This window comes from Dermacentor andersoni, chromosome 1, assembly GCF_023375885.2.
Source record: "Dermacentor andersoni chromosome 1, qqDerAnde1_hic_scaffold, whole genome shotgun sequence".
Classification (NCBI taxonomy): domain Eukaryota; kingdom Metazoa; phylum Arthropoda; class Arachnida; order Ixodida; family Ixodidae; genus Dermacentor; species Dermacentor andersoni.
The window spans coordinates 152,632,723-152,655,292 of NC_092814.1; the positions used below are offsets into that span (position 1 = coordinate 152,632,723).

Consider the following 22,570-nt stretch of genomic DNA (forward strand, 5'->3'; position numbering starts at 1 on the left):
AATATTGGCATTCTTACAGTTCTCTGGAACCCTTGAGGTCGTAGAGAGTTCGTATAAAGGGTCGCCAGTTTTTCAAGCGTTAAGTCTCCGCCACCTCTCATTAGGTGCAGTGGTGGCGTAGAGGTAGAGCATCTGCCTCGAGTGCAAGAGGCCCGTGGTTCGAGTCCCGATGCCGCGCAATTTTCCACCGGATTAAAAAAAAGAAAAATCCGCGTGTTGATAAAATTGCGTAAACAGGCCTGGAGTGCGGCCTGATCCCGGTGACCAGAACCGGTAACACACTCCCTCACCAGAGCACGATTGGCCACCCTGGTGCAGTACATGGCCACAACCTCCTATATGAATACAACAATCAAACGCCGGCCCTCAGTCCGCAGCAGCTGCGAAGCAACTGACCCCGGCGGCGGTCAGACCTGTGACGCAGCAGAGGGTGCCAAGAATCTCTGGATCCGGACAGGCCGCCATTGGAATCTGAACCTGGCAACGTTTAATCATAGAACGTTATCTAGTGAGGCGAGTCTAGCAGTGCTACAGGAGGAGTTAGAGGGCAGTAAATGGGATATAATAGGGTTCAGTGAAGTTAGGAGGACAAAAGAAGCATAAACAGTGCTAAAAAGCGGGCACGTCCTGTGCTACCTGGCCTTAGCGGATAGGCGAGAACTAGGAGTCGGATTCCTGATTAATAAGTATATAGCTGGTAACATACAGGAACTCTATAGCATTAACAAGAGGGTGGCAGGTCTTGTTGTGAAACTTAATAAGAGGTACAAATTGAAGGTGGTACAAGTCTACGCCCCTACATCCAGTCATGATGACCAGGAAGTCGAAAGCTTCTATGAAGACGTGGAATCGGCGATGGGTAAAGTCAAAACAAAATACATTATACTGATGGGCGACCTCAATGCCAGGGTAGGCAAGAAGCAGGCTGGAGACAAGTCAGTGGGGGAATATGGCATAGGTTCTAGGAATAGCAGGGGAAAGTTATTAGTAGAGGTTGCAGAACGGAATAATTTGCGGATAATGAATACCTTCCTCCGCAAGCGGGATAACCGAAACTGGACGTGCAGGAGCCCGAATGGCTAGACTAGAAATGAAATAGACCTTATACTCTGCGCTAACCCTGGCGTCTTACAAGATGTGCACGTGCTCAGCAAGGTGTGCTGCAGTGACCATAGGATGGTAAGAACTGGAATTAGCCTAGACTTGAGGAGGGAACGGAAGAAACTGGCACATAAGAAGCCGATCAAGGAGTTAGGGGCAAGAGGGAAAATAGAGGAATTTCGGATCAAGCTACAGAGCAGGCATTCGGCTTTAACTCAGCAAGAGGACCTTAATGTTGGAGTAAAGAACGACAATCTTATGGGCATCATTAAGGAGTGTGCAATAGAAGTCCTTGGTAACTCCGCTAGATAGGATACCAGTAGGCTGTCGCAGGAGACAAAAGATCTGATCAAGAAACGTCAATTTATGAAAGCACCTAACCCTACAGCTAGAATAGAACTGGCAGAACTTTCCAAATTAATCAACAAGCGTAACCTAGCTGACATAAGGAAGTATAATATGGATAGAATTGAACATGTTCGCAGGAACGGAGGAAGCCTAAAATCAGTGAAGAAGAAACTAGGAATCGGCAAGAAGCAGATGTATGCGTTAAGAGACAAAGCCGGCAATATCATCATTACTAATATGGAGGAGATGGTTCAAGACGCTGAGGAGTTCTATAAAGATTTATACAGTACCAGTGGCCCCCACGACGATAAAGTAAGAGAGAATAGTCTAGAGGAATTTGAAACCCCACAAGTAACGCCGGAAGAAGTAAAGAAAGCCTTGGGAGCTTTGCAAAGGGGGAAGGCAGCTGGGAAAGATCATGTAATAGCAGATTTGTGGAGGGATGGTGGGCAGATTTCTCTAGAAAAACTGGCCACCCTGTATACGCAATGCGTCATGACCTCGAGCGTAGTGGAATCTTGGAAGAACGCTAACATGAGCCTAATCCATAAGAAAGGGGACGCCAAAGAATTGAAAAATTATAGACCGATAAGCTTACTGTCCGTAAATAGCAAATAGAATCAGGAACACCTTAGACTTCTGTCAACCAAAGGACCAGGCAGGATTCCGTAAAGGCTACTCAACAATAGACCATATTCACACTATCAATCAGGTGATAAAGAAGTGTGCGGAATATAACCAACCCTTATATAATAGCTTTCATTGATTACGAGAAAGCGTTTGATTCAGTCGAAACCTCAGCAGTTATGGAGGCATTACGGAATCAGGGTGTAGACGAGCCATATGTAGAAATACTGAAAGATATCTATAGCGGCTCCACAGCCACCGTCAGGCGTCAGAAAGGCGTCAGGCAGGGAGATACGATCTCTCCAATGCTATTCACAGCGTGTTTACAGAAGGTATTCTAAGACCTGGATTGGGAAGAATTGGGGATAATAGTTCATGTAGAATATCTTAGTAACTTGCTATTCGCTGATGATATTGCCTTGCTTAGTAACTCAGGGGACCAAATGCAATGCATGCTCACTGACCTGGAGAGGCAAAGCAGAAGAGTGGGTGTAAAAATTAATCTGCAGAAAACTAAAGTAATGTTTTACAGTCTCGTAAGGGAACGGCAATTTACAATAGGTAGCGAGGCACTGGAAGTGGTAAGGGAGTACATCTACTTAGGGCAGGTAGTGACCGCGGATCCGGATCATGAGACTGAAATAATCAAAAGAATAAGAATGGGATGGGGCGCGTTTGGCAGGCATTCTCAGATCATGAACAGCAGGTTGCCATTACCCTTCAAGAGAAAAGTGTATAACAGCTGTGGCTTACCAGTACTCACGTACGGCGCAGGAACCTGGAGGCTTACGAAAAGGGTTCTACTTAAATTGAGGACGATGCAACGGGCTATGGAAAGAAGAATTATGGTTGTAACGTTAAGGGATAAGAAAAGAGCAGATTGGGTGAGGGAACAAACGCGAGTTAAGCAAGAAAAAGAAATGGCCATGGGCAGGACATGTAATGCCTCGGAGGGAAGATAACCGGTGGTCATTAAGGGTTACGGACTGGATTCCAAGAGAAGGGAAGCGTAGCAGGGGGCGGTAGGAAGTTAGGCGGGTGGATAAAATTAAGAAGTTTGCAGGGACAACATGGCCACAATTAGTACATGACCGGGGTAGTTGGAGAAGTATGGGAGAGGCCTTTGCCCTGCAGTAGACGTAACCAGACTGATGATGATGATGATCTCTCATCACATCGACTGTTTTCTATCTTCAACTGACGCTTTTCCTCATTTCATGTCTTGCAAGGCCCTTCTAACTTCATGGTTAGTTATAGAAGGAGCCTCTGTAACCTGTTCATTATTACTTCGAATGGAGGTATCGTGGCCGTTCTGGGTACTGCACAGGTCAGTATAGAATTCCTCCGCTGCTTTTACTACACCTTCGAGATTGCTGATGATATTACCCTGCTTATCTTTCAGTGCATACATCTTGGTTTGTCCTATGGCAAGTTTCCTGCTCACTTATTTCATGCTGCGTCCATGTTTTACTGCTTCCTCAGTCTTTTTCACGTTATTATTTCGAATATCCCTTATTTCCTGCATGCGGATCAGTTTTGGCAGTTCCGTGAATTCTATCTTATCTCTTGAGTTGGACAGTTTCATTCTTTGTCGTTGCTTTTTACGTCCTTTGTTACTTGGGAGAGCTTACCTACTGGTTGGCTTGATGCCTTACCTCCCGCTTCAAATGCTGCTTCTGAAGCCAGCCTAGTTACGGTTTCATTCATTACCTCTATGTCATCGTCATCTCTCTGTTCTAAGGCTGCATATTTGTTTGCAAGTACCAGCCTGAATTGGTCTGCTTTTACCTTTACTGCGTCTATGTTGGCCTGTTTCTTTCTGATCAATTTTACTATTTCTCTCTTCAAATTGAGGTGAATCCTAGACCTTACTAATCTATGATCACAGAACTTTACCCTACTTAAAACTTCTACATCCTGCACTATACTGGGATCAGCAGAAAGTATGAAGTCTATTTCATTTCTTATTTCAACATTAGGGCTTTTTCAGGTCCACTTTCTGTTGCTGCGCTTCCTGAAAAAGGTGTTCATTATTCGCAGCTTATTCCTTTCCGTGGATTCTACCAGAATCTCTCCTCTAACGTTTGTAGAATCGATGCCATAGTTGCCAATTTCTTGTTCACCAGCATGCTTTTCCCCACTTTTGCATTGAATTCGCCTATTACTACAATATACTGAGCTTGCACTTTTCTCATCGCTAATTCAACATCTTGATAAAACTAATCTGTTTCATCATCATCGTGACTGGAGGTTGGAGCGTAGGCTTGTACCACCTTTAATCTATATACCTCTTATTAAGTTTTATTACGACTACTGCTGCACTCTCATCAATGCTGCAGAATTCGTCAATGTTGCCCGCCATGTGCTTATGGATTGGGAATCCTACCCCGTATTGCTTCTTATATGGGAGTCCTCTATGACAGAGGACGTGGCCGTTAGCCAGCATTGTATAAGCTTCAGCAGTTCTTCACTAAGGCCACTGATATTGTCATGCAGTAGTGACCGTGAATAATACAGCGGCAAATCTAGGAATGACGAAACTTACTTTTATTCGGCGAACCTGTGCCCACAAAAGCAAGTGACATTCAAAGCATACGATAGCGGCGAACACGGTCGGCCATCATCGAAATCTAATCTGCCGGTCAAGCGCGTCGGCTTTTATACGTGAGTCATCGAATGTTCCAGAGTAATCGCTGGTGGCCACGTGTCTTCCAGAAAGTTCTACGCAATTCGCGTCGCGCATGCAGTCAGATTACGCAAGCTTTGGTGACAACAGAAAGCAGGTAGAACAATCGATAATATTCGAGAAACGTCCGATACATGCGGGCGCGTCCGCGCTGGGCGATAACATTTGTTAGACGGTGGAAAGCGGTCACCCGAAAAAGATAAAGTACACATGCCAAAATCCCAAACAATGTCTGATAGTTCTTCAAAGAGTCCTGCTGAGCTAGCTTCACGCGAGAGAGTTCGGGTGTTAAACGTTGACAATAAAGTTTATAAAATCATAAAAGTTGGCAAATATAAAATACAGACACAAGTGGCAGTATAGAAAAGGAAAGAAAGTACACAATTTCACCACGCCAGTTTAGAATCATAGAGTCAGGACTTCGGTGAAGAACTAGTTAATTAGACTGTGCCACTCGTTAAACACTCTCGGAAAGGTCTACTTTAAGCAAATAAAGCGTATGCGAAAGGGTGTAAATGTTAAATTATGCTTTGGCGGTTGGTATATCTGGATCACAAGGAGATTATTTTTGATGTATCAGTGTTGTAGAGCTCATTAATTAGCTGGTAACAAAAATTAAACGGGAACAGAGGTTCCTCTAGGCCGTGGTAGGTATATTAGTCTTGAACAACAGTGCTGTTATTAAATAGCGTGCCAAAACTGTTATACGTAAAGCAGATAAAATGTTTTTGGTACTTTTTCTGTTCTGATGATAAAAGAACCCGAGATTCTAGAAGCAGGGTCTAGTAGTCGCAAGACAACAGAAGCATAGCGTCTGAACAGCAGTGGTTGACAATTTTAATACTCCTCGAAGAAGAAAGAACTGTTTCCGGTTTGGGTCAGCTGTAACGGGGTCAATGTGCTTTGACCAATGAGGGGTATTACTGATTGAATTTACGAAGTATTTAAAATGAGTTATTTCAGCAAGAAGTGAATTATTTGGACGACAGCTAAATTTTAAAGGTTTTTGTTTCAGAGTAACAGTCACAAGAAGCATTTTCCAAATTCATTTCTATTTGCCACTATTGACGCCATTCAAAATTCTTCAGGAAATCCTGATTCAGCTTGTGTCGGTGAGAAGCACTTTTTCAATTCCGACTACATAACACAATCATCAGCGTACAACTCAATTTTAACTGAAATATTCATTACTATGTCATTAATGAAAGAATATGTTGTTTGCAAAGGCCACTCTTCAGAACGACCTTCAGTATTCTCTGGCGTCCCACAAGTACTTAGGCTACTTTATTTCTGATATTCATTTATTTAATAATATTTCATAATATTATGAAATAAATGAATATCAGAAATAAAGTGGCCCAAGTACTTGTGGGACGCCAGAGCATACTGAAGGTCATTCTGAAGACTGGCCTTTGCAAACAACATATTACTGCCGATTTGTTAGGTAGGCTGACAACCAGGTTATTTATTGTGCGTTTTTGAGGACTTCAATAATTTCTAAAGTAACATTCTGTGGCTAACTTTGTCAAACGGTTTATTAAAATCTATGAAAATTGCGTCAGTTTGGTTACCATTATTAATTGCAACAGCGAAATTACAAACGGTTTGAATTAGCTGAGCAGATATACAATAACCTTTTCCAAACCTGTGTTGGTATCTTAATAATACGTTTGAATTATAGATTGTGAGAACTTATATTTTGCGTTTACTTTCAGATCGCAAGATTGCAAATGCAGCCCGATTCAAAAGAACACAAATAACCTAGTTTACATAGCATGAAAAGGCATTTAGTTAACATCATTCATAAACTTTGGTTCTCGACGTACGTGATATGAGAACTAACTTCTTCGCCGCATATTGTTGATACGGTGGTGACAATTACCACGTTATTTGATGGCAAATACAGTTCAAAAACTGCGCTTCCGCCCGTGGTCTCCCTGAAAGTCACCGTGAAGTACTGATTAGTCTGAAAGCCGTGAGAAAGGAACGCGATTTGTTCACAATGGCGTCAACGAGCTCAGCCGCTCCGAGATCTACGCCTTTCTGTATAGTCTATACAAACATAAAATTTATTGCAATTGGTTTGGGAAACTATTTACTGCGACGCTTGCGAATGTCCTCCAATCTAATACAGTTAGTGATGCCGCAAAACCGACATCGTTTCAACCCATTCAAATAGGTTTTGTAGAGAATAAAAAAGAAGCATCAATTTTCTGAGCACAATGGGAAGTGTATGACTGACCACTGTGCTGTGAAGCACAATCACATTGGGAAGACTACCAATGTGGATCTAACCGTTGTTTCATCATGGCCACGAAGCCTTGCATCGTACAGCGAGTTTCAGCCACTTACATTTAAAACCGTTTTTGAAACGACTTTCTGACATTCTAGGTCGCTGAAATGTCGCCAAGTTTTCATTCTAGCCGCAAAAGAAAAAGAAGTCGCCAATCGCTAGATAGAAACTTGTCTCTGAACAGACAAGAAGATCAATAAAATGGCAAGACACACCGTTAAATTAAAAAAAAAACTAAAGCTGATTGTTTGTTTTCAAAGATGGTAATGTTAGACGGTCCCAAGAAACACAAGATGATGGAAGATGAGACTTTTTAGGACCTCCCGACAACAGGGCTCCTCCGCAATGCGGGCGTGCAAGGCGCGTCCCGCAGGCAGCTTGCACCGCGAATAATTTCCGCACTCTGTTTAGCGCAGCCGTCTGAGCGTTTTCTGCAAGGCCATAAAGGCAATAATCGCTGCCTAAGCAGGATATAAGTAGTTGAAGAAACATACTTGCGGGGGCGCTATTCTGAAAGACTATTTGGCCTCTGTCGTTATTTTGTTGGATTTTCCAGTGTGTAGCCAAAAGCGACCGCTTTCGAAAGCGGGGGCAAAGGGACTACTTTGCCCACCCACTTCTGATGGTGGGGGGCAAGTGCCTCCCCCCCCCCCCTCCGGCAGATACGCCTATCTAGCTATGCACCTTAGAAACGCTACCAACAGAAGCTAGTTGTAAGCCATAACCGTGGCAAGGTATATAGACGTACGGAACGGCTGAATAAAATACAAAATTGCGAGAAAGCTCATCTCACGATGAATATCGACGTAAACGCGATTTGCATTCAAGCAGTGTAGCGATACACGTATCGCCACCACCGAAAAGCGTCACATATGAGGCGTGCACTGTAGCCTTGATTCCCTCTAGCGTTTCACCCTTGACGCGCTGGGCTATCCAGAGGCGCCGCCGCGAACTCTGCCTGCGGGCTCCGAAATGCGTGGCGCGCCGGCGCGCACGACCGCTGAGAACTGTTCCCTCGATGTCATGCGCAATTGTTCCGAGCGCGTTCGTGGCGCAGCGCCAAATCGCACGTAGGGCTGTTGTGCTTATGCGACGCAGGTTCAATTCCACCCAGCATAAGAAACATTACAAAGATACAGACAAAGATAATGATGAATAGCCGGGCAATGGAACAAGAGTTCAGGGTCACCAGTCAGCCTCTAGAGTCTGTGAAGGAGTACGTTTACCTAGGTCAATTAACCACAGGGACCCCTGATCATGAGAAGGTAATTCATAGAAGAATAAAAATGGGTTGGATCGCATACAGCAGGCATTGTCAGCTCCTGAGTGGGAGCTTACCGTTATCATTGAAAAGGAAGGTGTAGAATCAGTGTATTTTACCAGTGCTGACAGATGGGCAGAGACTTGGAAATTGACAAAGCAGCTTGAGAACAGGTTCAGGACCGCGGAAGGAGCGATGGAACGAAGATTGCTATGCATGCACGTTAAGAGACAGAAAGAAAGCTGTTAAATTAGAGAGCAAACGAGTATAGACGATATTCTAATTCACATCAAGATTGGATTGGATTGTAAAACTTTATTTGTCCAACAGATGTAGGGAAGGCTTTAAGCCTTCCCACCTAGACGACGGCCAGGAGTCCTTGGACCCTAGCGGCGGTTTCGGCCAGTTGGACGGTCTTCAGTTGAATCTCCGGATCGGAGCTGAGTAATAAGGTCTCCCATTGCTCTAAAGACTTTATCCTTCCCTCAGAGGGAGCCTGTGGGCATTCCCACAGAATGTGATTAAGATTAGCCCTGGCTTTACATAGCTTACACTGGCTGGAGTACTGACCCGGGTAGTAGAGGCTGCACGACACCGGGCTTGGAAACGAGTTGGTTTGCAGGCGACGCCAAGTGGAGGCCTGGCTCTTGTTTAAGGATGCATCAGCCGGAGGATATTTAACCCGCCCTAGTCTGTAGTGTTGTGTGATCTCTCTGTAGCACACTAAGCGGTCTCGCCCCGTGAAGCCTTCGGCTAGCCCACCAGCTCGGAATGTAAGTCCTCGAGCTAATTCGTGGGCCGCCTCGTTCCCAGCGAGGGAGGCGTGCGCAGGTGCCCAGATTATTTCAATTTTCCTGCTATCTCTGCAGGTCTGCAGGATTCTGTTCGCCTCGGGAGAAATTCTGCCTCTGGCAAAGTTCATCACCGCAACCTTAGAGTCGCTGACTATAATTTTGGCTGAAGTACTTGCAATTGCAAGTGCTATGGCAGATTTTTCTCCAATCTGAGAGCAATCCGTTGGAACTGTGCCACTGGCTATCAATCTAGTTTCAGCGCTCGCTACAGCTAGCGCCATGCGGCCGTTGCCATAGTCTGCAGCATCAACGTAGAGCACGTCCTTCGAGTTTTTGAAACGCTTCTCAAGAGCCTCCGCCCGTTTCTCTCTGCGTTCCTTGTGATGGATTGGGTGCATGTTTTGAGGTAGTGGTGGGATTATTAGTCGATTCCGCACGCTTCGCGGCAGGTCGACTTTGATGCCTTCTTGCCCCTCATAGTTTATGCCCAGCCTAGCTAGGATTTTCCTGCCCGTAGGGCTTCCCGCAAGTCTCTCATACTGCGAGATCCTCACTGCTTCAATAATCTCCTCAAGAGTGTTGTGGAGCCCTAGAGCTAAAAGCTTTTCATTTGCAGTGCGGATGAGAAAAAATGGAGCTGGGCAAGTCATGTAATGCGCTGGTTAGATAACCGTTCGACCCTTAGGGTTATACAGAATGGGTACCAAGAGAAGGGAAACGCAGTCGAGGACGGCAGAAGACTAGGTGGAGCGTTGAAATTAGGAAATTTGCGGGCACTATTTAGAATCGGTTGGCGCAGGACAGGGGTAATTGGAGATCGCAGGGAGAGGCCTTCGTCCTGCAGTGGACATAAAACAGACTGATGAAGCAGAAGAAGAAGAAGAAGAGAAAGTTACATTTTAAATATTTTTTATGGAAGAGCATGCGTCGAAAAGTTATACACGGTTGTATCACATGCATAAGTGCATACATACATACATACATACATACATACATACATACATACATACATACATACATACATACATACATACATACATACATACATACATACATACATACATACATACATACATACATACATTACATACATACATAACGAAAATGGGTGAAGTTTCTCAAGAATGCTAACCCCATTAATAATTTTTGCTTCCGATGTTAAAGGTCGCAATTCAAACAGTACTACACAAAATGCTTTCGGGCAGTATAAGTGACCTAATCATTCCGACAGTTATATATTGTATAGGAACCGTGTACATCGAGTAGTGGTAGTCTCTACTGCGCTCACTCGCTTGCATGCTCCTTAAATAATGTCACTTGAACGTTATAGGGAATGAGCCAAGAAGACGGTGGGGAGAAGGAACAAAAAGACAAAAAATAGCACTTGAGCCGCTTCTGTCGTTTATTAAAGCGAATAGCATTCCTTGGCCCTTTCGGGCGTTTTCGTGGTTGGTCGGTGGTCGGTGGGCGGTAGAGGGTCGGTGGTTGCACTGGGCAAGGAAAACGTTCGTTTTCTCGCTCTCTCACTCGCTCTTATTCGCTCCTTCATTCGTTCGTTCAGGCTATTCGCTTACATTGACAATCCTCGTCGGTGGTTCCTGCGCAATGTTTTTTTTTTATCCTTTTGCATCATTGCATCTGTTTCGCGCTAATTCATAGCGCTTTTATCGTTCCGGTGTTCATTTTAGGTTATTTTAATTTCAGCTTACACGTTGCTTTCCTGCGCTACAGGCTAGAATTGCCTTTATGTAGGGGCCTATACTTCCGCTCACAGTTTCATTTCTTACATTTATCCTCATTAGGACAAACCTGCACCGCGGCAGTAAGAAAGGCAAAAAGAAAACGGTTATTTCCTACTGCAGAACTTATCCCACGTAAAGATTAATCCCTACAATTGAGGCCGGCGCAACTAAACACCATTGACGACTTAATCCATCAACGGCATCAAGACCGGACTCTCAAACTATACTTTCTCCAACCTGATCACTTGTTAAAGTACACATGGGCCGTGCAGTTTCCCTCTCAGCACACTAGGTGGACACCCTTCATCCTTGGAGCCACCAGCAACTCACGGACAACAAACTCATCGGCCGCCTCCGAAATCCGGTCCGTTGTCCATCAGCCGCCTTAAGGCGCCACATAAAAGACGCAAATGCCGCAATCCCGACAGGCTCACTTGTGTCCTATGCGGATGCGAGCTGCACGGACAAGCAAGTGGTTAGATATACCGTGGTGCTTGGGCTCCCAATTGTAAGTGTCAATTATGTCCGCCTGAGAATACTGGTTCAATCGTCAGTGCTAAACTTTTGCCCCTACGAGTTGCAACACACTTGGTGACAGATGCTTCCGCGTCACCGACATCGGTTATGATAATACGCACAGACTCTAGTTCGAACAAAAAGGAAATTCGGAAATTATACGATGCCCACCCTGTGGCAAACGAAATACACCGCATGACTACACAGGCGCCCGGTCAGCTTCGAAGAGAGTGTATTCCACGGGACACTCTTTCTGTTCATATACAACCGACGCCGCTACCCACAGTGGCCTACCACCTACTTTGGACCCACCTTTCTCAAGTGAAAGGTACCATTGAAAGGTATCTGTACAGCGCAACAAAACAAGCACACAAGAAGAAACGAAGACGAAGACAAGCGCTAACTATCAACAACGAAAATTTAATTCCGGGATCGGTCATACTTATACCCCCAAACAACCACGTGCACAGCGATATCAACCATGAAGATACACTTACGTACATGGCGGTATGAAAGCAATTATTTAAATTACAATAGACAATAGTTAGCGCTTGTCTTCGCCCTCATTTCTTCTCATGTCTTTTTTTTTCGCTATTCAGATACCTTTCAATGATGACCGACCAACAAGCCCATATCGCCACCCTCGTCTTTCCCGAGTGACACTCAGGGAGATTTCCTCTACCGCAAAGAGATTCTCCGCCGAGGAGATTTAATGCCTCCTTGTAGTTAAAACCTCCCAGGTGGCATTACCTACAGGAGGAGGTGGCGTTGCTGAGGCTCTGGTAGAGGGGGGGGGGGGGGGGGGGGCAGCACTTACCCCATTGGTCACTTATGCCTGACCACGACATCTCCGTGGACCACGTGGGGATACCTGCTCCTATTGCCCAACTCCAGCATTCCGCAGCTACAATCAAGGACCTACTGTGGGCATGCCCTCGCCTAGACCAGAACCTACGACGCTATATATATGCAGGCAGTGAGCCTTCAACCAAGAAGACCTCCGGACTATGATTCTAGGCTCCGTGGGACCAACCATCGAGCGCTGCTGATGTACATGACAGAAACCGGCCTGCATTTGCATATTTAATCGTTTATGCCGTTGGGCAAACTTTCGAAAAAAAGAAAGAACAGAAAATAATCTGAGTCTTCATTAGGCAAAGTTGTGCCCAGAAAGCCGTACGCTTAAATGAGAACGATTGATGAGAACAGAATTGTTGGTCGTCGAAAGTGAAACGACGGGTCAAGTCCATCCGCTTTTCATACATGCTTCGTTGTATTTCCAGAGTAATCGTTGGGGCTCGCATACATACGAGAACCTACGACACCATTCTCGTTGCGTGCCTAATGAGGCTAGACAAGACTCTTCCGCTATAAAATCAGCAACAGTATTCAAGAAATTTCAGATACGCATAGTAGTGGCAATGTTGCGTCCAGCGATAAGGCAATAACGGTGATAATCCGTGGAAAACTGTCACCGGCAAAAAAAGTAAAACAGTGCACGCGTGAAAATAGACAAGCTGCAAGAACTGAATATAGCTTTCTGTCCAATTCAAAACATAGTCAGACGACTTGAAAATGGGTTACATTTGTGGACGGTGTAAACTACGCCCGTACCAGCGCATCTTAAGTGGCCTTAATTCATCTTAACTGGCCCGACGCCCGCTGCATGGGAAGCCGTTCAGCGCCAAGCGCTAACTCGCCCTCAGTTGACGACACCCCTTTGCTTCTATAGGGGCGCCCGAACGGCCTTGGAGAGAGAAGGGTGCATCCTGGAGCCTTTTATTAATCTCGTCATTGCACTCGACGGGAGGCTATGAAAACAAGTTGTAAACACTGTGCGAGGAGGCGACCGCGTTACGTCAGTTATGCATCGCTCAGGGCTACCGGCGAGACAGAAAGTGGTTTCGTGCTGGCCGTAGCCGCTGCTTTGTTGCAGAGAAGAAGCATGCCCACATTGAACAAAGGAAGCCCTACGCATCTTAATCGCGTTTGGCTGCATACTCTTGAGTCAGCGGGTGCCACCGGCGTCCCTGTCGGGGTCTTCGCTACTGCGCCCGTGCTTCGCGTCCGTGAATCCCGAAAAGCGGTGTATGGCGCAAGACGGCTGCAGTGACGGGATACTTCTTTTTCTCTATGACTTCGAGGAGAGGTTCAGCCCGCAGTTGTTAGCTGGAGCCTGATCGGCCTGAGCTACAGAGTGTGCACCGCAAATCTGAGGACCGTGGGGAAAGATTTGGACTCACTGAAAAAACATGAGGTTCGGTAAAAAAGGTAGGTGATTCACTCATACCGTCCGAAATTCCCGATTATTTGTCCATTGCGGCTTATGGCAGTGCCGACCTGTTTACTTTCACTCGTCTGTGCGGTATTCATTGTGCTCTCTGCGCATTTTAAGCCTGAAGCGTTCCTGAATCTCTAAGCATTCTTTAGCGAATTTCTTACTGATATCGAGTGCGTATCAGGAAAGGTTTATTCCTATCAACTTAATGCCTGAGTTCCCTTTTTTTAATTTTGCGATATTAAGTGATTTTTTAAGAACATTGATGATGGAATAAAGTCTTCTGCGTAGAGTCGGTATATTCTAAACTTTCGTCAAAATGAAACACACCTCACGCAATTTTGTACTGCGGATGGCTAGAAACACAATCTCCGTTCCGATATATCTATATAGGAGCTCCTGATGTAAAGCTTCCTCTTAATTGTTTTCTTTGCTGACACGTGAAATATTCTGATTTTGTTTTTATGTTTGTGGAATGTGTGCGTATATATTATCATGCTATTTCAAAATAAAAAAAAAAATGTTTGGTTGTGAGTTCCACGCTTGCCCTGTTTGTTTTTCCGTCTCTACCTCGTCGCTTCACGCTGTTCCCTTTTAATATGCAAGTTTACTAGCTAAAGCTTTCCTTCATCCGTTTGTTGTGATCATTAAACTGATCACCTGACATCAGTCAGTCAATATCTCCACTATTAGTTTTAGGCCCACATTATATCGTAAAAAATGAAGCCAACCACTGTTTAAGGCGTATGCATTTACTTGTAATCATCGGACTGGTGCAAGCTTCCATATATTCATTCCCAAAACATGCGATTCTATACGCCAGCGCTTCACGCGAATCTGTGATTTCAACCTCGGCTCAAGCGTCTCGGTGATGCATTTCGCGGCAAAGTTGAAGCTTGCCTGAGGATTACTGCTGAACTGCGATATCTTGAACACTGACAGGCTGGCTGCCTTCGAATCCAAAATTACAACACCTGTACCTGAGCAATTAACAAAAATATCAGTACATTTTAATTACTATTTCGTATTATCACGCATTTATCTTCTTCCGTTGTCGCTATAGAGAAGCGTTGCAAGAAAAATCACACTTTTTTCGTCACTGCATCACCGCAAAAAATGTACGCTATGTTTGCTGAAATGTTCGAACTGCTTAGTGTCAACTCTTAACCGCTGCATTAACGTTCTCCGCAGAGCTTGTGGCGCTGAACCTCGTGTGCATCGCGACAGCGGTGTTGTGGCATCACCTTCGGCGCTGCCAGGACATACGAATGCCTCCAGATCCCGAGTACGACTACATCGTCGGTATGGTTGATCATGCAGTGATTTCGCCGAATCTAAATTCAGTTACAACTACAAGTTTTAAGGTTAGTCATACCCACTTGCGTATTTCGGAATTTTCGACCTTCGATTCAGCGACGTAGATACAGCGACGTAGATCACTGCGCGGCCAGTCCGTAAACTAGGCGACCTGGTGAAAAAGTAGCACGGCGGTGCCCGTCATCAAAGCATCTAACTTGAGTTCAATCTATTGCAATTAAGGATCGGTGGCATATCACATCGACCGCAAATAAAAACGGGGATAGCGGAAGAAAACACAAAAACGACACGGGCGGTAACTTTCAACTGGTTTACTCACGGCAACCCGTGGCAATATATAGACAAATAGAACATGCGCAGAACGTAGCAAGCACTTTATCCTTTATTTGCAGTCAATATGATTGAGGATCTGTGGCAGTCGAAACTGCTCAGTTATTGGTTCCAGGTGTGGCTTTCATCAGAGGTTTACATCTACACGTCTGAGGTAAATTTTGCGATTGTGCTTGGAGAACATTTCAGACAAATTGCTATGTATTTTTGAAACATGCTCTTTGAAGGACAGCATTATACAAAAACTACTGTTACAAAAATACTCGTTGACCTAGATTGAAACACGCCGTCTGACAGAGAACGTGTTCCAAAAGTATCTATCAAGAGATGAATCTCTTTAAAGTATATAAAACCTCTAGTAAGTTCTAGCCCATGAAGACCATTCTGAGTTTTCGGAGGTCCGATGAAGCTGATATGAGACTGTAAGAAGTCTGTTCAGTCTTATTTTTATTCATATTCATCATCTTATTTTTCCGGTTTGTCATCAACGTCAGTCTCTGTGTTTTGTATTTTCTTCTGTTCCCTCTCTTTATCTCGACGCTGAGTAACTGGCTATATAGAACACACTGATTCAAGCCGACTTCTTTGCTTCTTGCTTATAATGAATCTATCTCTTTCTCTCTCCAGGGGTGTGCGATACGCAAAATGTCAAATCGAATACATTTGTTTTGAGTCGGTGTGTCAAGGTATTTGCTTCGAGGATTAGATATTGGATTTGTTCGGATAAGGTCAGATATTTTCCCAAGTTTGCCTTGGATTACTAGATCTTGTCTTTCTTCAAAAGCGTCAATGCATACACAGTACATTCCCGACCAGCTGCTTCAAAAGAGCCCATTTTAAGCCAACCAGGAGTGGCGGTGGCTTTTCATGTTTTCTGCGGATTTACAAGTTGCCAAGTTGAACGCGCTTCCAAAAATCATTGTAGGTGTTGAAGGAAATAGATCATTCTTGCCACATTTCCACTTGATATAGCTTTTTCTAGTGCTAAATGTAGACAAAAATATTCAGTATTCAACTCGAAATTAATACCTTATAATTTCTTGAAATTGTAATATTCAATTCTCCTCGAAAATAAACCCCCTCCAAGAAAAGAATACACCAAGTAAATTTCAATCTATGTTACCCTATTCCGCGGTAAGTGTGTCTGATTGATCTCCAACCATTTTCTTTTGAATCTGTTTTTCTAATCCATGTGGCAGTTTTTCCGACAAGCGTGATTGCATGTGGAAAAAAAAATATTCTAGACCGGTATAACCAAACGACTCCTTTCCCATTCGAATGCGCCGGGCGCATTTCGATGCGGGCTTATTGAGAAATAGCTCGTGTACCGTGGTTTGGGTGCATGTTAAGGAATCTCACATTTTCAAAATTCACCCGAACTGCCTTGCTACGGCGTCCTTCATAACCCACTGCACCAGTGTAGGGACGTTAAACCCCACTATGTCTAGCTTTGACTAAACTTGGCGTTTAAAGTCCATAAGAATGTACAGTGCACGGGGACGCCGTAGTGGAACAGTTCGGATTAATTTTGACAATTTGGGATTCCTTAACATGCATCCAAAGCACGGTACACGAGTGTTTTGGCATTATGCCCCCACTGAAAATAAATTAAATCACGAGCACGAGGTCGCGGGATTCGATCCCGCGACCTCGTGCTCAGCAGCCCGACACCATAGCCACTGAGCAACCACGGCGGGTATATGCGCCCACTGAATGCGGCCGCCACGCTAGGGATCAAACCCGCGACCTCGTGCCCAGGGGCCGAATTCTCTAAGCTTTTCGTGCGTGAGGGCTCTCCACCATCGGCCAATATTATGTCCGGCTTCACAATTGGCTGGGGTATGGTTTTACGAACAGTTTTGCATAAGAACGTTTTGGTGAATACGCAGGCCCAGGGAGCGACTACACAAAGCCATTGGTTCGTAAGTGCTTTCCGCCGTTTGCCCCCCGCCTTCGTTAACAATATGTTCAACATCAGGATTGGCTGGCACCTGCTTTTATGCTCAATTTATGTGTAAGAACATTTTTGTGTATACGGGCCAAAAGTGCAACGCCATAGCCTCTCTTTCGCCGCTAACCAATACGCTAACCGCTAGATCAAGATGAGCGAAAACGTAACGGATTCAGGCGTTGTATACTTAACGTCCCCGTTTGCCCTCCGGAAAATGTCTTGCGTGAAAGGAATAATTCGAATTTTTAAAGCAAACACTCCCAAATTATTCAGGGGGGCCCGTATTCACGAAGCGATCCTTACGCTAATTATCTTCGTAAGAAGAAAGAAGTCGCAGTTTCAGCCGAAAGCGAAGCATCGATTGCGATAGCAAATTAGTGTACAGCTATACGAAATAAGGATAGTAGTGTTATTGGCCGTATAAACTTGCAAACATAAGCGTACTAATTAAATTAACAAGCATAGTGTCACACACGCACAAGCAAACAAGAACACAACTCACTCGATGACCGTAAAAACTCGCTGTCAACGTGCTGGAGTGAGGTGGCGCGGCAGCAGCAGAAGCGAGTCAATAGATCTTCGTGCTGCCTCTCGCATCAACGCGACCTAAGCCGCAAAAACACAGCGCACGGCAGACTCTGCACCCGTCGGAGGTGGCCTTCAAGATACAGCGGCCCAAGACGGAGCGTGCGGCCGCCCGGGCCGCCCGGACGAGAACCCCCTCCCCACCCCCTCGCCTCCCTCTGGAGCCTCGCGCGCGACGGAAGACGGCTGCTTCCTCCCCGCTTTCCTACCTTCCGTGCGCGAGATTGAGCGGCGATTGCCGGCTCACCTTCACCCGCTTTCACTCTCGCATACAGCATACGGCGCGCGGCGACCATTTTATCGCCCTTGGACGTTATACAGAAACAGCGGCAGAAATGCGTTTGGAGTGTCCATATAATTGATATCGCATTAAAATCAGCGAACGTATTATTAGCGAAGGGCCGACCAATCAGAATAAGCGCTTATGAACGAACAGATTTTGGAAAGCTGCCCTTGCGCCTTTTCTTAACCATACTTTACCTATAACTGAACCGCTGAAGTATTTATTATCGGCCCTCTACATACATAATTGACAGCTTCAAGTTGCATGGAATAATTACGTCCATGAAATCACCGCCTTCCCATGTGCATGTTTATAAACCTTTTCTGACTCGCTATAATCATCGCCGAACCGTACACACAAAACCTCTGTTCTGTAATAAATTTGCTGATTGGCTGGCGTTCGGGTGCCCGCCGCTCAGGATAGCGATCAATGGGATCAAGACGTCCGCCGCGGCGATGTCCAATCGCGGATGGTTCTGACGTAGGGCTAGTTTATTTAATGCGGGCTCTGGCGCGATACGGTTCCTGCAGGTTAGGATGCATACGCTGCACAAGATGCCTGTAAAACTTCCTGTTACTAACTATTATACATGACAATCATTGTAGGAGGAGGAAAGAAAAAGAGAAGGCAGGGATGTTAACCAGAAATGCGACGTGCACTACACTCCGAGCCTGCATTTGCTAAGAAGCTTACACGCTATGGAGTGGTTCACGCGCAGCGATGAGCCTTGTAGTGAACATGATGAACAAATATTGTCACGACCACATGACAATATTTGCGAATGTGGCCTGGGAATGTCAAACAGCGCTTACAAACAAAAGCATTGTCAGTTCGCGGCCATTCATGTCATCAGTGATTTCCCCAATTCACCGTCTTATTCGAACCACAGAATTAGGAGCAAGTGAAAGACGGCCTTCTACTCCGGCGGCGGCTGTGTATGGCGCGGCCGCGCGCGCTTGATCTTGAAAGTGATCTGCCATGAGCACAGTAAGCTGCGCGAGCCCTAGCTTGAAAGCGATCTGCGATGAGTACAGTCTATAGTGCGCCGAGGGCTCGCAGATTCGTGTGCGCTGTGTTGTCGCCGCTTAGTTCGCGTTTGAGCGAGGGGCAGCATGAAGGTCAATTCGCTCGCTGCTTCTGCGGCTCCTCCTCAAGCCAGCGTGTTCACAGCGAGTGTCCGCGCTCATCTAGTGAGATGTGTTTATGTTTGCCGCTGCGGGCGTGATGCGATGTTGTTAATTTAGCTAGTAAGCGAATGTTTACGAGTTTATACAGCCGATAAAACTACTATCCTTACTGCGTATAGCTGTTTTAATTTGCTGTCGCAATCGATGCTTCACTTTTCGGGCGAAACTGTGACTTTCTTGTTTGTTTTTTGTTAGCTTGTTTTTTTTTTGAGTAATCTGGCTTGTTCGTTCATTTTCACCCGTCTGCACACTTCCGAAGTGGGAGCGGGAACAGCCGGTTCCGTGCTGGCTCGACGGCTTCTGGACGGCGCAGTCGGGGTGGACGGTAGTCCGGCGCAAGTTCTGCTTGTGGAAGCTGGCCGCGGCGAAGCTCCGTGGTACGCCTCTGTGCCACTGCTCTCTCTGGCGCTACAAGCGACCTCCATTGACTGGCACTTCGTGACGGCGCCGCAGAAAGACGCTCTACAGTGCTACTACAACCAGGTAGCCCTTACCGACCAACGACAGGAGAAAATGCTGTCCACTTCTTTTTTTAACTTAACACATCTCTGCAAACATCTCCGCGTTTTTTTTTTCTTTCTTCATTAGAGCTCGATTATTGTTTCGTTGATGCCATTCAAGAGGAAGCTTTAGACGGGAGCCAACTCTGATGTCCAATTTTTAAGTATATGAGAAACGTAAGACGGCTTCCATTTAATATCCGTTAAAAAGATTTGAATTCAATTTTCTGCAATGCTAAATATATCTACTGCTGGATAGATAATTGCGGTATAGGGCCACAGAGTTGCTGCAAAAAGTGACCAATAATGGGCAAATAAAGACTGTGGAAGCATTAAGTTTACAGCTCCGTAAATGTGCCCCCAAAAAAGATCTCACGTTACTGTAAATTATTTTTTGGGTAGCCCAAAGAGAACAAATATGACTTATTACCTTACAGCTTGGGTCAAATTATAATGTTGTTTACGCGAGTTCTACAAAGAACCTACTCACAATTTGTTCTGTACTTCGGAGCGTAGCATATGAGTTTTGTTTGCTTTAGAAGTCCCAATAAATGCAGTTTACAATATACATCCTTTTTTATTGCTGAGTACCAAGGCTACAAAGTTATGTGTCGAAAATTTTCAACTTCCTGCAGCGTCCGTAAAACAGTTGTTGGCTTAAATAAAAGGAGATCTGCCAACACTTGGTACATTTTAATATTTTTTATTACATTCAACATACCTCATTGAATTAAGTTAACAGGACGCTGAACAAAACGATATCTCATTTATAATATATTGAGATATAGTTCCCATGGTAACGCGTTCTCTTAAGTTAGATCCTTTAGGAATCATCTGTTTAATTTGTACTGTGAGGGTGGCCCTCACAGTACAAATAAACAGATGATTCCTTCGCAATAATGTCAATACCCGAAACAGTACCGGTGTTAACCTCGGAAACGACCGCACAAGCCGTAAAACTGCTTAATTGAGTCATTTAGCCAAGTGAATAGTCTAGTCACTTTAGCTAAACAAATATCAATGTCATCCGCGAAGATAGAACTCATTTTGATTACTCTTAGAACAATGACCCAAATGACACAACTTTGGATTATTATTATTATTATTATTATTATTATTATTAGATAGATAGATAGATAGATAGATAGATAGATAGATAGATAGATAGATAGATAGATAGATAGATAGATAGATAGATAGATAGATAGATAGATAGATAGATAGATAGATAGATAGATAGATAGATAGATAGATAGATAGAATAACAACGGTGAGCGTCGGTGAGTGAGCAACGGTGAGTCGGTGCCACTGCACAAAATGGCCTGGCATGTAAGCGAGACGCCTCGTTTGAAGTGCAAGCTCTTCATGCTTTTTAAACCTAAACGCCTCCGCAGACTTATGATTGTCTAGGTGCACTAACGGACACGCACACAACTAACCGCGTCACCTGAGCCGCTTGCTCTGCCTTTATCCTAAGTTCGCGATTGAGTCGAAACACTCGACGGTGGAGCCGCTCTCGTTGGTTCAAACGGCTATCATGGCAGGCACCTGAAGCTGAGGAAGCCCAGTGCGTCACCGAAGGTGTCGACGTATACCCGTTGTTAGGAAGTTCCTTCAAAAATCCCGTTAAAGCGGGCTGCCTCATTTCTCAAGGAACATTCTTTGCGTTTGATTAATTTTCGCACGGAAGGAGGGTTTTGCTATTCTTAGCGCTTGTGTGTGTCCCACGTACTCTCCCCGTCTCTCTCTCAAACAATCCAAATTATTTCTTACGAACCAAGTCGAACGTCAACACTCCTCAGCGGACGATCGCAATTGAACGCAGAGTTTGCGGTGGCCCCGTGGGAAAGCATTAGGCGGCAGCTCCAACCTCTACTGCATGATCCACTCCAGACCCACCACTGAGGATTGGGAAGAGTGGAATCGACGCTGCAAGACGTGCGGATTCCGGGCTGAACGCGTGGCCGCCCTCTACCGCAAGCTGGAGTTCCCAGTTGGTGACGGACACGGTATACGCGATAGTCGCATGCCATTCGGCCGCGCTCTGTTTATTGCCATACACCTAGGAGATTTACTACACACTGTTCTTACTTAGAATACGCATGTTTCTTATTTTCTAAAGTGAAGGGGGGAAAACGAGAACTTAAAATACTAAACGGCTTCCAAATAAAAGCCCCGTGGCACCGATAGCAGCTGCAGATTCTTCCTCGCTAACGTTTTCCAGCGACGTGTTCATGCGGCTCCTTGCTGTTGCTATACGCTTTTCTGGCGATAAAACTAGGGTTCTGCTTTTTCGGATAAATCTGAAACACTTGGGAAAACCCTGGCCGGTAACGTTTCTATCGAATTCAGAATTATTCTTAAAACTCCGATTCTAAGGGACTGTAGCCTTAAAATAATCCAGAATGGCATTTTTTCCTCAGACTTGCCCATGCATTTCACCGCGAACCCCTTAATACATGGCATCATTAGAAAAAAGTTGCACGCCACACGCCAACAAACCTAGTTGGAGATGCAAAACATATTCTAAGCGAGTTTCCTTGGTTTAGATTATATTCCTGTATCTCAAGCTCCTATTCGACCACGCTGCGCGTGCTTTCGTCTTTGCCAGAACACGCCTTGAACATGCGCAGACCCCTCCTGGATAAATGCTAGGAGCGTCTCCTTTGTGACGGGGTGGTGGGAGGCACCACTAAGCTTAATTTTTAGGCTTATTTGTCAAATTTTGTAGCTGTCTAGGCTTAAGATTCGCTCTCAAACGAAGCGATGGT

The 22,570-nt window shown here is 45.1% G+C and overlaps 1 protein-coding gene across 6 annotated transcripts in view; it reads left to right on the forward strand.

The window, feature by feature from the left end:
* The first annotated feature begins 13,248 nt into the window (after positions 1 to 13,248).
* LOC126546228 (alcohol dehydrogenase [acceptor]-like) overlaps positions 13,249 to 22,570 on the forward strand; it is a 73,962-nt gene continuing 64,640 nt past the window's right edge. For all 6 annotated transcript variants that reach the window (XM_055062170.1, XM_055062169.1, XM_055062167.2 and 3 more), the window contains exons 1-4: positions 13,249 to 13,639; positions 14,838 to 14,948; positions 19,559 to 19,782; positions 21,625 to 21,808. In XM_055062170.1, the coding sequence (XP_054918145.1) occupies positions 13,621 to 13,639; positions 14,838 to 14,948; positions 19,559 to 19,782; positions 21,625 to 21,808 (538 nt within the window). In that variant the 5' untranslated portion in view covers positions 13,249 to 13,620. The remainder of the gene's footprint in view (positions 13,640 to 14,837; positions 14,949 to 19,558; positions 19,783 to 21,624; positions 21,809 to 22,570) is intronic.